Here is a 16,763-nt window from a genome sequence, read left to right on the forward strand (position 1 = left end):
CGCACGCTATTATCTAAACGATCGTTTACCTTTTTCCTAAGCGATCGTTTAGCTCCCGATATTTACTAAATGATCGTATTACGATCGTTTAGTTTTTCCTACGCGATCGTTTGGACAATCGCTCACCCTTTTCCTACACGATCATTTATCTTTTCCTACATGATCATTTAGACGATCGCTTACTTTTACTACACGATCGTATATTTCACCTAAACGATCAAGCATATTATCTATGCGATAGACGACCGCATCTCCCACTTGCTTGATCGTTGTGTACGGTCTCTCTTCCTCCTTCCTTCTACCAAATCCGTACAAAGCCCACATTTTGGTTTCTCACTCCAAGAATACTGAGGGTTCTGAATGGTGTTGTCTTCCCCGTTTCCTTCTGTCCGAGTGGTGACTGTTTGAGGTAGACGGTTGGGCTTCAGACTCACTGTGAAGAAGAAATTTTCATCTGGTATGATTTCTTGATCCCTTTAGCATTATGAAAGTATGTTTGAATGTATATGCGGTAATTCTGTCACAATGAATTGGAAAGATCCGCTTCTGCTCGTAGGTACTCTTGAATAAGAGTTCCTTCAATTACAAACTGTGATTACACGAGAGCATGGAATCTTGAATGAATGCCACTCATTACTAGAACAAGTTCCTTCTTTCAAGCTCAAATCTTTTGTGTGTTGTCCTTTATAGGGAGAAATCATACTTATGCCAATTTGTACTTCAAAAGTTTGAGTTTCCCACTGTGTATGCAGATGCTCGTTTTTCCCACCTCTTAAGTTTTCTCAAGGCATATTTTGTATACATGTGCCCACGGTTAAGTGCTTCGCTAGTCTCTTGTCTTCGACGTTCAAAATATAATATTGTGCGATAAAATGTTAGCCTAACCAAAGAAGTGATTGGTAACATTTTAGCACCTTTAAAAACATCATTCATGCATTGCTTGTCATCCACCCATAGTGATACCCACCGTCATCTGATTGCGTCCATTTTTCCAAGTCAATATTAGAAAAATATTCAAGGCATTCAGGGTTCAATTGTTTAAATTCTTTTATTCACCGAATGAATGTGTGCCTTTAGTGTTGATTTCTTGCCTTAAACACCAAATCTTTTAGTTGCTTTGATTTATATTTCGTATTGAAATTACTGGCATCACGATGAAGACAATATCGATGGTACGCGCTAGGTTCATTCCAACCAATTTTCTCATTATTAATTGCAACAAGAACGCCCTTTTGTCTATCAAAAATCAAGCAAATACCATATCTTTGGGTAACATATTCAAGCAATGCCCACAAAAACTATGACCAATTGGACGAATTTTCATCTTTAACAATAGCAAAAGCAAGGGGAAGTATATGCCCGTTTGCGTCAATAGATAAGGCGATCAATAATTTTTCCTTATACTTTCCGTAGAGATGAGTTCCATCGATCTGGATTAATGATCTACAATATTTGAACCCTTCTCTTGCAGGACCGAAGTGTTGGGGATGATGCCTTAAACTCTCGTTAGGTCCTGTAGTTTGTAAACACAGTTTTGAACAAACGCTTGTGATGTAATAATATATGATATTTTTCTTCACTTTTGTCTATAGAACATTGGATGGAATTGCTTTATCACAAACCAATAAACTAAGATCCCAGGTTGTCGTTTGTAACTTAAGCATGTATGTGGAGACATATAGGTGGATCATGTCTTAAGTGATAACCAAAATGGTCTGTAGTATATGGATATATAAGGGAAACCTTATCCTGGTAACACTATGGATGCAACATGCTTTGTAAAATAGTTACAAGTGCTGGACTTGCTACAAATTGTCTGATCCTGATCATTCATGTGGAGACATGCGAGTGGGGGTGTCCTATACAAAGGAGTTTGTATAAGACCGGATCATAAAGTGTTATAGTCTCGTTATATAACGTCGTTCATGACAGAGACTTCACTTCACTTGGATGATCATAGGTAATATGACCTCAATCCTGAGTGAGTTGGAAACTATTGCCTTTGAGGGCGGTCCTTTGATTTGCATGGGTGTGAGTAGCTAGATCGCTGACTCAAACCTACCACTTTGAGGATTCGTCTGATTTGGGAGCTGGAAACTCAGCTACACAATATGGAATTCACTCCTTCCTTGAAGCAAGGGTAAATAGATAGATTGCTCCCTTAAGGGCTGATTCCAGGGCTTGAACGATGTGGTGCCACACACCTTCTCATCGCCCGAGAGGTGTCCACAGATAGTAGGACTATGTTGTATTATTCATTACAGAGATCAATGGTACTTAAGGAGTTAGATGTAACTACAGGGGCAAAACGATAAATTGGCTCAACTGTACTTACGAGCATCTGTGAAGGGTTATCATATTATTGATTGGCTATATCCGATGGACACATAAATATATCTGTGGTGAGAAGAGTGCAGTTGTCGATCTTTAATGGAATGTCTGGTAGTTAACGGATGGTGGATCTTGTGGCTAAAGAGTTTCGTCAGCTGTTCACCTACCGTTGGAGTTTCGAGAAATAGGTCCATAAGGTCCTCTTGGTAGCTCAATGGATTCAAGTTGAGAATAAGTTTTTGGGTCAGTTTGAAGTGTTCAAATTGACAAGAGGAAGTTCGATTATATATGATATGATTGAACTGGTCAATTATATATGATATAGTTGACATGATGTATGAAATACATTAATTGGAGGAAAATGATATAAATATGATTTATATCTAGTGGAGGAGAAAATGACTGTGGTTCATATGATGTAATATTAAACCATAGGTTATAAATATAATAAGATTATATTTATTTTTAATTTAATAATTATGGGATAATTGTGGTGGTTTTTTCTCTGTAACCGAATGAGATAGTGGGAGGTTATATTCAATTTTCGTAACTGAAGGATATAGTAAAAATTGTTTTCATTTTGCAAAAAATAAGACATTCACTCACCGAATTGTGTATACTACCTATCACATAGCAAACCGAGAGCATACACGACAGCTCAAAGTTTCTAAACGATCGTATACATGCGCACATTTACTGAACGATCACATAGGTTTTACTAAACGATCGTCTAGCTTTTTCCTACGCGATCGCACGCCTGAGCATTTACTAAATGATCGTCTATACGATCTCGCCCCTTTTACTACACCATCGTGTACCTGTACCTACACGATCAAACATCGTCTCTACAATAGACACTCGATATCTCCCACTTGCTTGGTCGTGGTAAACGATCATCTCTTCCTTCTTCCCTCTACCAAATCCAACAAAGCCCACATCTTCTAGATTTTCACTCCGAGAATACCGAGGGTTCCAAGTGGTGGTGTTTTCTATGTTGTCGAGTTTGTGGGTAGATGGCCGTGATTTGGTGGACGATAGCTTGGACAATCTCAGCGAGAGCGAGAGGTGCAGTCCGTTTGATGAGAGTGAGATTTCTGTGAAGAAGGGTTCTTCAACTAGTATGTATGTTCTCTCTTTGTTGTTTAAAGTTTAAAGCATGCTTGTAATTTATTGTTAATGCATAACTAGTCTGTTTGATTGTGAATGCGGTAATTCTGTCGCAATGAGTTTGAAACGATCTTGCTTCCGCTCAGAGATACTCTTTGATAAGAGTTCCTTCACGAAGGACCAGAAAACTCGACAAAAAATAGTCATACCTGGCACATCAGACGAAAGGAAATACTAATCTGATCGTGTTCATGGATTGTAATGAACAAAAGCACTCAATCATCATAATATGATTGGATTAGTAATTTCCCAATCTATTTAGGTGAACATATCCAACTCAAGATCATGTTCCTCACTCTTTCCAAATAATTCAAGAAGGACTAAATCTCATCGACATATTTATTATGATTTTTTCAACTGTTATAGTTGACAAAAAAAATGTTAATATGTCAACCTAACAAATAGCCCAACAAAATCCAATTTCTAAGTTCAACGTATAAAATCTAATAATATATCCACGAATCATACATTTAATTCAGCCCAAATGCAAACGAAATGATTATATATATATATGAAGCAATATTCATTTTTATAAACAAATACATATATTTTCTCAAATCAACCCAACAAATAGACCAACAAAATCATCCAACATATATAATCATTGATCCATAAACTATACATTTAAACTATACATCTAATCATGTAGTACACAATTAAAAAATCTATTTTTGTCAATATTATCCGCCCAACCCTATTTTTGTTAATAACTATTAAAATAACATTATTTAAAAAAAATTCAATATTCTTTTGAACGAAAATTATGGTTATTTATTTAACTAAATTGGGTAAAAAATAATTTAAAAATATTGAAATTGGATAAACTTCAAATCGTCAAAATGATATTTTAAATTTTTTATTTTTAAAATGTTATTTCTAGTTTCTACCAGCATTTATTTAATTATTGTTTTTGGGGGTTAAAATCACGTTTTGATATTTTTGTTCAACGTTGCGAGTTGCCAATTGCCAATTGCCAATTGCCACCCCATTGTTTTCTTCCCTTTTTTGGCTCAACTCACTTTCTCCCTTTCTGCCATTTCCTAGGGCTTTCTTCACCAACTTCAGCTTTCTTCTCCTCTCAACCCTTCAGGCACATGCGCACAACCGAGGTATTCTTTTCCGCCGATTCTTCCCGCTTTTCCTTTTCCTTTTTCTGCATTTCATTCTTCCAACTATTTTCGAGACATTTCTTCCACTATTTCCGATTCTTGAATTTAAAAAACTGTTGCATGGTATAGAACTCGATTCTGATGGCCAAGTACCTTGAGTTCTTTTGTATATTCTTTGTTCTGAGTATATTATCTCTTACCAGTATTTTGCCTTTTTGTTGTTCCCATTTTTTGTTCATACATTATTCTCCTTTTGGATTTTGTCTTTTGTTTTCTGTGCGTTCAACTGCTGATAATGCTGCTCTAACTATATCTCATATGTCGAAGCTCGCTTCTTTTTTCTCTTGTTTTTCATTGATTTGACTATGATTCTGTCTATTATGTAAACTGAATTTTTCATTGAACAACACAAACTTGAGTTAAGAGATTGATTCCTGTTAGATTCATAATATGTGTTTCTCTTAGCACTGTAGTTTGACACTGTTCTCTTTATTTCCCGTTTGTTTGCCAGTTGGATGCTGTTTGGTTGCTTTAGCCTTTTATTTCCTCTATAAGGTGTGTGTCTCATCGTTATGCTTTTTGTAGAGATACCGTTTTGAGGTTTTTTTTTTTTGGGTATTATTATGGTTTCTTCTTCTGCTGGATATTGATTTCCTTTGCAGTCCTTGCAATTTTCAGCTTGTTATTAGCTTCTCCATTTCTTAGGGACCATAGAATTCCACATCTAATGTGCCTTAAAGATATTTCTAGAGAGGGAGGTCTTCTCCATTCAGTTTGTTATATATATATGAAGCATACATTCTCTTCTTTTGATGATAGATCGAACTCTCATCGAGTAAAAATGAAGTACAATGACATACAAAAGAAGAGAAGCCTACAAAAAAAAGAAAAAAACAGGGAGCCAAGTCACAAACTACAAACAGGGGTTCCAATCCAATAAAATATTGACCGAACAAATAAATATGAAAAGATCTAGTCCCCAATGCCAAAAGAGGAATATAGAATCTTAGTGTCTAACTAGAGACCAAACATAGCTAGAAAATCTCTCACCCCCTGAAGATTCTGTTGTTCTCTGATACGATGGGATTCTTTTATTCTCTCACACCAAAAACCCCATGAAATGGAAAACATCCCACCTTGCCAAAAAAAGATGATCATTTTCATGAAAAGATGGGTAAAGAAGAAACTATGCAATTGAGTCCCTACAACTCTGTAAGCTAGCGAAGTTAAAACTAAACTCCTCAACTAAACGACAATTCTGGCAAAATCACATCTACAAAGTAAATGATCAAGATCCTCCGTGGCTGTCCTGCAAAGAATTTAACAAAGAATCTCAACCAAAGAGGAACACTGGGCCAAATTCCAATCAAATGTTTAAACCCTTCCTTGCATCACTTGCGAAACGCAAAACCTAGAATTTTTCATGGAGGAAAAAATAGGGTCGTTTGACAGAGAGGGGCTAGCCAAACAGCGAAAGAAGGATGGAATTCCTCACTGTCCTAATGCAACTCCAAATCCAAGATCTTTACTTGAAGTCAAAACCCCTTTTTCTCGAGGATCTTATCCAAAAAATCTTAATCTACATAGTCACAGGCCTTCTCAAAACCAATCTTAAAAATTATCCACTCTTGCTTTCAAGCTCTATAATCCTCAATGGTTTCAGTGGAAACTAGGGCTTGATCCAAGATTTGTCTGCCTACAAGAAAAGCCCCTACAAGAAATATAAATAGCTACCGAATGGGGTTACAATATCCAAACAATTCATGAAGCAAAAATAAATTGTAAATGGCAAATGATATGAAGAATTATGAGTAACTAAGGAATCATGCAAGGCTTGCTGTATTTTACTTTTAGTCGTCTTTATGTACTTTCTTTTTTATGTGAAACAATGGGTTGTATTTCATTTATTAAGTGAAACTTCAAAAAAGGCTGAGTCATGGGAATTACAAGAAACAAGATTCACCTTCTGGCATCTTTTGCCCTTTTGTAATTTCAGACTATCAATGAAATTATACTTAATGTTTCTCATTAAAAAAAAAGATTCATCTTCTGGCTGTTAGAGATGTTAGACCATAGCTTGAAAGAATAGGGGAGGAATCGTATTTATGTACTCTCAATTTCCATCATTATTCTTTTCGCATGTACACCAATGTTCTTTTTGGCCCGTCTATATGTTCTGTTCTTGTTAGTAAATTGGTTGTTTTCCTCATGGGAGTATTGTGTTTGGGGAGGGGATGAAAAATAAACTGAAGTTCATGATGCCTTTAAATATGTAATGCATGGCTCTATTTGAAAATGGAAAGGTTGTTGAGGCTATTAACAAGTATCTTGCCATTTTATGCAATGCGCTTTCTTTAAATCAATGATATAGTGTAAGGTAATAATGATGGCTTGTGTGATAATTGACATCAATGGTAAGGCTAACGTGACAAAATATTGTTGAGCTCATCCATCTTTTTTGTGAAAATAATTTATCTTCGTGATTTGTGGAAGGGAACTTTTGATGATCATGAGACAGTTAATTGGCGATTAATTTTCTTGTTTCCATGATAGGGTTATGCTAACTGTGAAAAATTTCTCATTCTTATTGGAAGATGTTTTACTTGAAAATTTCAAGTTATGGGAGAGATTCTTGGTGCAAAACAGAAAAATGTAAGGACAATTTGCATTCCATATCAGTTTCCTTCAAAAGCAAAATTCTCAGGGTGCACCATTTTTTTTGGTCGATAATGTAGCAAGTTTATGTGTCGACCCTGATTTTGCAATAGTGGAGCAAACGTAAGGTTTTTCCCAGTGGTATAACAAAAAACTGTTTGGCTTTACATGGCTGTATGGTTCTGTCTGCTAAACTTGTTCTCTACTTATTAATTTTGAAGTTTAGTACCAAAATTGTTACTAAAGGTATTTTTGCATAAGAATGACTAAACTTCACATCTTCTCAATTCCCTGCCCCCGAATAGATTCTGGTCTTATGTGGCATCTTCTACTTATAAGTTAATTTTTATGATTAGTGTATATATCATGCTAACTAGAAGCCTATTAATGTATGGATAGAATATCATGAATATCTGATGTAGAAGTGTGCTTTGTTTTAAATAAACTATTATAGGTGGCCTAGTGGTTAGTAAGACTTGAGGAAATGGGCTCAATCCCTTGACAACTCCCTACCTTCGATTTAATATCTTATTAGTTACCTTGGGAACCAAATGTTCGAGGGTAAGACAGTTGTCCAGAATAGTCAAGGTGTAAGCTAGCTTGCACTCCCAAGTCATGGATATTGAAAAAAATTGTTATAATTATATATTTACCTCTTTTTTCTTATTATTTATTTATTTATTTATTATTATTATTATTATTAGTTTTTATGGTGGTAACGTGAGATAAGAAGATAGACCTTTTCTCTCTGTTTCTCCCATTTCCCTTCTCAAATCCTCAAATTTGAAGCAAATGACAATTTTAATTCTACTTTAGTCCTGATTAATAACAACAGATATAAAATTCATTCAAGATAGTAAAGAGGTTTTGGTCAAATCCTCAAGTTTTTATGGTGGTAACGGAGTTTCGGTCAACAAACAAGATGATCTGGAAAGTACATTGGTCAACGTTTGTTTCTTGTTTTTTAAAAATGTACATTGGTCAATGTTTGTTTCTTCTTTTTTAAAAAGGTACATTGGTCAATGTTTGTTTCTTGTTTTTTAAAAAGGAACATTGGTCCAAGTTTGACAATTACTTTATTCCATGCTAATAGTTATCATGTAGTTAACTGTTCAATATCCTTATGGAAACTTAATTGTAGCAGGGTGGTTCTACAGCTGAATCCATTGTAAATTTGCTATATGCACTGCTTATGAAGTATGTGTTTGTTTCTGTCCTATAGATCTCCCCATTTTGTATTGGAAATGGGAAATGGGTAACTTATTTTCATGATCTGAAGAACCAAGTTCCTTTCAAACTGCCTTGTGTTTACCTTCATGAGAGGCCTCAACCTCATCATGTTTGTTGTCATGTCTTATTGATTTGGAAATTATGATTTTCAGCGACCCCCTCCCTTATATTTTTACCCTTGAAATCCCTCTGCAATAATTTGTGGGCGACTATTTTCTTAATAACTTTGGTAGGGAATTGTTTAGTTATTTTGGATTGATGAGGGATGAGATGAAACGTTATGTATATTGGTGAGGGAAATGATCATTCTATCAGCTGGCATGTCTTGTCGTGGGTTCACGATGCATAGTTAAGTTGTAGATGTAATAGATAGATATCTCAAAGAAAAAGAAAAAAGGATACTATACAGAACCGAGGATTTTTATGCCCTTGCTTTTGGTTCTATCCTTGTTGTAAATATGATTGTTTTAGCTTTTTAATATGTGTTTCATATTTTTATGTTGATATCATTGAGTTCTCCCATAAACATGTTTTCTTACTGAATCTCAGATGGAAGTGCAAGATCATGGTCACATAATTGAAGTGTGTGGAGATGTGCAAGCTGAAGGGCCTAGCATTGTGGGAAGTAAAATATGTGGGGATGCACCTTCTTGTGGATTTTCTGATGCAAAAAACAGTTCAAAAGATGCAAAGGAACGATCTGCGTCCATGCGGAAGCTTTGCATAGCAGTCGTTCTCTGCATCGTTTTTATGAGTGTAGAAGTAGTCGGAGGCATTAAAGCGAACAGTCTTGCAATATTGACTGATGCTGCCCATTTGTTGTCAGATGTTGCTGCATTTGCCATTTCTTTATTCTCACTCTGGGCCTCTGGTTGGGAGGCAACTCCACGTCAGTCATATGGTTTCTTCCGCATTGAAATACTCGGTGCTCTCGTTTCCATTCAGATGATCTGGCTTCTAGCTGGAATTCTTGTTTACGAAGCTATTGTCCGACTTATCAATGGTCCGGGAGAGGTTAAGGGGTTGCTCATGTTTGCTGTTTCTACGTTTGGGTTAGTTGTTAACGTAGCTATGGCTCTGCTGCTTGGTCACGAACATGGTCATGCCCATTCTCATGATCACAGTCATGGACATGGTGAGCACGACCATGGTCATGGCAGCCACGAACATGGTGATGAAGATCATAGACATCGTCATGGAATAAGTGTGACCATGCACCACCACCGCCATGAAGAGAAGGGTGGTGTGAGCGATGGTGTTGAGCACCACCATCATCATTATGCACCCAAGGAATCAGTAACGACACCCTTGCTTGAGAATTATGGTGATGACGGAAATCATCCACGAACGGTTACTAAGACGCAAAAGAAACAACGAAACATAAACGTACAGGGAGCTTATCTTCATGTACTTGGAGATTCCATCCAAAGCATTGGGGTAATGATCGGTGGCGCAATCATATGGTATAAACCCGAATACAAGATTCTTGATCTTATATGCACCCTAATTTTCTCTGCAATTGTGCTGTGCACAACAATTCAAATGCTTAGAAATATCCTTGAGGTTTTGATGGAGAGCACGCCGCGGGAGGTGGACGCAACAAAGCTTGAGAAGGGTTTGTGCGAGATGGAGGAGGTAGTTGCAATCCATGAACTGCACATATGGGCCATAACTGTTGGGAAGATTCTATTGGCATGCCATGTTATAATAAAGCCAGAGGCAAATGCAGACATGGTATTGGACAAGGTTATTGAGTATATTAGAAGAGAGTACAACATCAGCCATGTCACCATTCAGATAGAGCGCCAGTAGGATCTTCAAATGCTATACGCTTTGTAGTAGTACTTGTAGGTATGGTTTCAAACGAAGTTTCATTTCTTTTTCAATTCCCAAGTATTAAATGCATATCTTCTGCTTGTCTTTCATAAGATGGAAATGGAATTACTTTTCAATGCAAGTATATTAAGTAGGGGAAATTCAAACTTGGCTTGCTCATCATTTTAAAAACTGCTTATAATAGTGTTTCATTCAACTCGCGATCCAAACCCAATTTTTATCCATGTTGTTTGTTTACGTTAATGTTGCTTTTAACCATTTCTAAAAGAATTATTATAAAAAAACCTAAAATAATTGGGTTAAGTATGGCCTGATTTTCAGCATAGTTAAAAAGGAAGCCAGTTTTTATTCATAAATATTGCTAAAAGTGTTAAATATATTTTAACAAGTTTTGTTTGATATTAAAATTTAGACCGTGGGATGGATGGAATGATATTTATTTATAGGTTTAATTTTAAGAAATCAAAGATCAAATAGTTATGAGTTTGTGAAAAAATTTAAAATTATAATAATTGAATTAAAATAGTTCATTTGTAACTGTGGCATGCATAAATTTATTTGCCTTGAAAAAGCTTAAATATTTCATAAGTTAACAAGACATACTTGGTCATTTCTTTTCCTAGGCCTATGATTTCTCCTAGGACCTAGATGTTTGAATCTTTTGAGCTCTTTTGCCTTCCACTATTGTCCCAATCCACATAAGTTTACATTGAAAAACAAGATACCCAATAAAGTATTCCAAATACCGTACCCATGAACACAGCTTCCAACCAAATCCCTTTTTCCAAACTTTCACCTTCTTCTTCTTCATGTAGCAATTGAGATTTGTGGTCATTTTGGTGTGCATCACATTTTGACAGAGGAAACCCATAGAGTCCAATGTTTCCAAAGTAGGAAGAATTCCCAAAAGTATCAAAGTATTTGCCTTGAGGAATTGGTCCTGACAGTTGATTTTGTGAGAGATTCAAATAGGAGAGAAATGTAAGAGTTAACAACTGAGGAGAAATGTTACCAGGCAATTGATTTGAAGGAAGATCCAACCATTCCAAATTGATTATATAAATTACTAAATGATGTAGGAATCCTGCCTGTAAGCTTATTGTGTGAAAGGTTCAAACCTACCACTAGAGACTTCAGCATTCCAATTTCCTTAGGTATCTCTCCATTTAAAATCATTACTAGACAAATCAATTTGAGTTTTAAATATCAAAACAATTCTCCTTCTAACTTTTGATCTAACCCTTTCAACGATATAAGAGAAAGAAGGTATATATATAGTAGTGAAACTTATATGTAATATCCAATATAATAAATATAAGATCCAAAGACGAGGGAGAGAGAAAGAAGGGAGATGAGAGTTTTTTTTTTTTTTTTTTTTTTTTTTTTTTTTAAAAAAAAAAAACTTAGTCAAATTTTTTGTTCAAATTTAGTTAGTTAGTTAGTTAGTTTTTTTTTTTTTTTTTTTCTAAAAAAGGACCTTCTTTAAACTCATTCTTAAAACTTAGTGACTAAATGACCAATTTAAAATATGAGAAACTGAATGCACTCATTTCTAAACTTACGGACTATCAAATATGTACATGAGTATGAGTCATGAGGAAGTTTGGAGGAAGAAAAAATGAAATATTTCAGGGAAAAAAGCACAAATTCTGAATAAATTTTGCTTTTTAGATGGTCCTAATTGTCCAATCATAGGTTGTCACGTGACATTCTTCTCAGATCTTTCTTTAAATATTTTAACTGTTTTTGCGTGTGATGAAAGCATAGGTGCAAAGGGATAGGGACTCAACAGTGATGGATGACGGAATGGTAGGAACTTTTTATTGTGCTCCTATCTCTAAAGGGCGAGAGTCGCGGCCTTGATTGGGTGTCCGTCTAAGATCTCCAGTAAATTCGGGAGAGAAATAGAACATGAAACTGTAAGCTTACAAGCAGTGGAAGGAGACCAAGACTCAGACCGCGTAAAAAGATCCCAACTAAATAGGTATGAAAGCTTTGGAATAACTAATGAATTACAACTCTATTATACTGTAATTGGTGTTTTGAATAAAAAAAAAGAGTTCGGTTCGGTAAGAAGCATCTACCGCGCTCTCAATCCAATAAGCAAACGCCCCTTTTGGAGCTACCTCTGAATCCAAATCTACTAGCATGAGAATTCATAGATGCAAAGAGATAGATGCTTCTTTGGATGGATCCAATATTGCTCAAAAACTAACCATGCAAATTACTTCATATTGACTTCATATGAGGATGCCCGTCAATGTCTGGTCTATCTAAAAATCTACCAAATCTTTTCTTTCTTTTTGTCTTTTTTCTTTAAGTTACATAATAATTATTAAAAAGATAATATAAATATTGTTTAGTATATAAAGAATTATGTGATCTATATATGAATTGACTTTTATAAATTGAGTTTAACTTCAATTTAGTATTAAAACTAAAAGTTTAAAATTGCTTATTCTGAATTGAGTTTAATTTCAAAATTTTATATTGCTATTTCTAATTTTAGTTTAATATGAATTTCATCCGTACAATTTATTATGTTTGCACAATGTTTACATATATATTTTTACCTGAAATCTTTAGTTAGTAAATTTCAATAGCCCCCACTCTGTCATTTAAAAAAAAAAAAATTGATTGATTGGCCTACAGATGAATCCAATTTCATTTTATTTTTATTTTATTTTTGTTTTATTTATAAATAGTGTTGCATCAAATTAAAAGAAAAACAAAATTTTCCTTGTCATTTTCTTGAAGAAATTGGGACTCAAAAAGAAAATTTCTATCAACATTAAATTTTGCTATGTATTAACAATGGAATGTAAATAAAAAAAAAAAAAAAAGGAACTTTGTATTTAACACGAATGAATTTAATTTTTGGTAAAATTGAGAGTTTTCATTATCATCTCCAACTTTTGTATTTAACAATGAAAAACAATTTGTGAATGTGATATAAATATACTGTGTGGGCCTAGAATCATCTCACCCCACAACTTCCACTATCTCAAATTAGTTGTTATTTACTCATTTTAGAGATTTTTCAAAGTGAATTTTAAATGAATGATTGAAATTTTAGTTCGTTGGCTTGTAAATTTTCATTTATTGGTTGTTGATTCTTTCCTTTGTGACATTTTATATTGGATGTTGATATGTTTGGCAGTTTCTCTTGCCTTTTTTGGCTTTTGGCGTTTGTTTCCTTATTGGTCTGATGTAATAGATTGGTGGATCTTCATTTTATTCCTACCTTTTTAGTTTTTTTTTTTGAAGGCTTTAAAGGTGTCGTTTTAGGTTTTGGGTTGACGCGCCACAATAAACATAAAAAGCAAGAGAAAAAACTCTTTAGTTTTCTATATTTTGATCATATATGTATGATTCTTGAGAAGGGGTATTGAGTTTAGGGGAGCCAAAACAAACAAGACCTAACAAGCAAGAAGCTTCAATTTCAGGGGGAGACTGAACAATGAGAAGAACTTGAGACAAAGAATATCAAGTTTAGGGAAGCCTAAATAGTGCACTTGTCTTTGGTTTATTGTAACACATGATATTTCATCTATCAGATAAGTTCCTTTGTAAACCATTTGAATATTTGTAAAACTTCTTTTCAATTGGACTCTAAGCCCCCAGATGTAGACGACGTTACACTGAACTGGATTAACAATTTTGTGTGTTATTTCTTTTCTCTGTCTTCTACCGTGTTGGGTTACTTGTTCCTAACATTGAGTTTGACAAAGTGCTTCTTAGATTAACTATCTATTTTTTCAGATACCAATTGCCAATTATATCAATTTTTATCTGATTTCTATTTTACTTTCGATTACTTGAACTTTAGTTCTTCTTCTCTTTTACTTCTACACATTTTGTCATTTTAGCTCTGTTTTTCACTTCCCATTTCTTCCAATTTTACAACGACTGATATATACCAGTGAAAGAGAAACATTATGATTGATTTTTCTTCTCCTCTTTCAATAGTTTAAGCATGGGAGTTTAGTTTTATGTTAGCTACGGAAGGAATACTTCGGCTGTAAGTTTTTACCTGTCATAGTTTATCTAATATGGACAAATTTTGTTTACCTTCTGATCGTCATTTAATTGCTATTTGATTACTTTTTTTTTTTTTTTTGTTAATTACTAAAGGAATTTCTTATTACCTTATATTTTTTTGTGTTTTTGATATTGTCATCTATTACCTTATTTTTTTGGTCAATTAGTTAGTAGTTTCTGATATTATCATATGATTACTTTTTTTCTATATCACATTTAGTAGTTTCTAATATTGTCATTGATTGTCATTTGATTATCTTTATTTTTGGTCACATAATTAGTACTATGTATTTCGAATTGAAGTTGAAGATAAAGTCTAATGACGCCATGTGGTTTCATCGTGACCGTTGAATCAGATAAGATTAATTTGACCCAATTTGATATTATTATCTGGATTAAAATTCAACTGTGCCAAAAAATAGGTTGAATATGACCCGAATGTCAAATCAGACCCAAATCTAATTAATTGGGCCCAAATACCAGACCCATGAACCAACCAAGTCCAAACCCATGGGCTAACCAGACCCAAGCCCATGAAGCCCACCTGTGAACTCTATAAATAGAGGAGCTCTTCTCATTTGGATGGTCAACAATTTTATGCTCCAGAGAGCTTAGAGGGAATTCTCTATAATCAGAAGACTCCTTGACTCCTGAAGCTGACCATGCTTGAAGACTAAAGTCCTTGGAATATACAAGCATTCTGAAGCCTGAAGTCCTTTGAAGATACAAGCAGGCTGACCACGCTTGAAGACTAAAGTGCTTTGCTGACCATGCTTGAAGACTGAAGTCCTTTGCTCACGCTTGAAGACTGAAGTGCTTTGCTGACCATGCTTGAAGACTGAAGTCCTTTGCTGATACAAGTATTCTAAAGACCGAAGTCCTTTGAAAATACAAGCATTCTGCACGCTTGAAGACTGAAGTTCTTTGAAGATATTCTTCCAAGACTCCAAGCTCAAGAATATCCACACGCTCTGCTTCTATACATCAAGCGTACGCATTCAACCGAGAAAGAATCAGAGGATCAAGTACTAGAGATCGAATCACATCGCATCAAATCAACATTAACATCAACACCAACTCAAGTTCAACTCCACAAAATAAGTTTCTCCAGAAGCCTCGTGTGAACACTGTTGATAATTTAGGGAACAAATTTATTTTATTTTATTTATTAAGGACAGATGGGGTTGTACACGAATTCGTGGCTTATGCCTTTGCACCCATGCGTCTGAGGTCATGCGTCGGAATGAAGACGCGTTAGACTAATATGCAATGACCACGCGTTCCTATTACAAGTTTTCTTACACTCGCGCCAAGTATAATGCAAATGCAAATTTCTAGGGTAATTCGAGGTCGAACATAGGGACTTGTCACTCAATAATTCTTTGAAGCAATGCGTTTGAAGCGATGAAAAGAAAAATGAAAAGAAGTTAAATGGATGTGCACAATATTCCTACTCTTAACTAAACAGATTGAGCAATAGAAGACTTGCAATGAGAATAAGTAGAGACATGATAACCATTAACGCATAGTAATGTTTATTATCTTAAATCGCCCGAGTAATCCCAGCTCATTGCACTAACGTGTCGCACACCTCTCGGTGGTCAGCTGCATGACTATATCTTTATAGTGCATGGTTGTGTCGAGCATAAGATTGTGCCTATCTCTAGGAACAATGCGAACTTTGCCTTAGTGCGTTCCATCTCTTACCTTTTCAGGCAGTTAGACGTGGCTATTTAACTTATAGACAAGCAATGCAACATCCCATAGTGTTGCGAAATCAACAATTAAAGAACACAAAAAGGAACGTAGAGTAGGGAAGATTGACACACAGATATACGTGGTTCACTAACAGTGTGTTAGCTACGTCCACGGGCAGAGGGAGAACAATATTATTTCGAGAGAATGTTTTCAGAATTACATCAAGAATGGCGCCTCTAGTTTAGAGAGTTTATATATTGCATTGCTCTAAACCCTAGGGTCAGAATCGTAAATAACTACAAATAAATAAATATGCTGAATATAAAATCTGAATAGGTCTCAGGGGCGTTGCCCCCAAACCTCCACCAGGGCGTGCCACCCCTGGATCCTGGCTCCCTGACTAGGCAGCGAGACCTCCGTACTAGGTTGTTCGAAGCGCCAGTAAACATATTTAAGGCATTTCAACACATAGACAGGCGTTGCTACAGCCTTTCACCAAGCAAAGAGGATTAACTCACTATACTCGCACAACACATACCTCTCGGTGGGTTGCTTCATGCGTCCTATCTCTAGGCTACACGATTAAGCATGCGGTTGTCTTTGATAAATAAATGCTAAAGATAAACTATGATAGAGATGAAGATGATGAAGAAGACGACAATGAAGGAGTTAAGATTTGCATTGATCACAAAATAT

General features: G+C 35.2%; 1 protein-coding gene across 12 annotated transcripts; it reads left to right on the forward strand.

Annotated features, from left to right (window-relative positions):
• The first annotated feature begins 4,429 nt into the window (after window positions 1-4,429).
• LOC150032246 (metal tolerance protein A2-like) lies at window positions 4,430-14,002 on the forward strand. Of its 12 annotated transcripts, none has more exons than XR_016525229.1 (4): window positions 4,430-4,607; window positions 9,042-10,343; window positions 12,096-12,312; window positions 13,775-14,002. XR_016525229.1 is itself a non-coding variant. In XM_090308070.1 (4 exons), the coding sequence occupies exons 3-4, from the start codon at window positions 7,227-7,229 to the stop codon at window positions 10,302-10,304; spliced, it is 1,296 nt and encodes a 431-aa protein (XP_090164196.1). In that variant the 5' UTR covers window positions 4,444-4,607; window positions 5,119-5,162; window positions 7,161-7,226; the 3' UTR covers window positions 10,305-10,524. The 12 variants fall into 12 exon arrangements, 10 of the variants coding, with proteins under 10 accessions (XP_090164196.1, XP_090164198.1, XP_090164204.1 ...); XM_090308070.1 differs by lacking the exons at window positions 12,096-12,312; window positions 13,775-14,002 and adding exons at window positions 5,119-5,162; window positions 7,161-7,259 and having other exon boundaries at window positions 4,444-4,607; window positions 9,042-10,524; XM_090308072.1 differs by lacking the exon at window positions 13,775-14,002 and adding an exon at window positions 7,161-7,259 and having other exon boundaries at window positions 4,450-4,607; window positions 12,096-12,401.
• The last annotated feature ends 2,761 nt before the right edge of the window (window positions 14,003-16,763 follow it).

The sequence above is a fragment of the Benincasa hispida genome, chromosome 12 (genome assembly GCF_027475165.1).
Source record: "Benincasa hispida cultivar pf3 chromosome 12, pf3_genome.v1.1, whole genome shotgun sequence".
Classification (NCBI taxonomy): domain Eukaryota; kingdom Viridiplantae; phylum Streptophyta; class Magnoliopsida; order Cucurbitales; family Cucurbitaceae; genus Benincasa; species Benincasa hispida.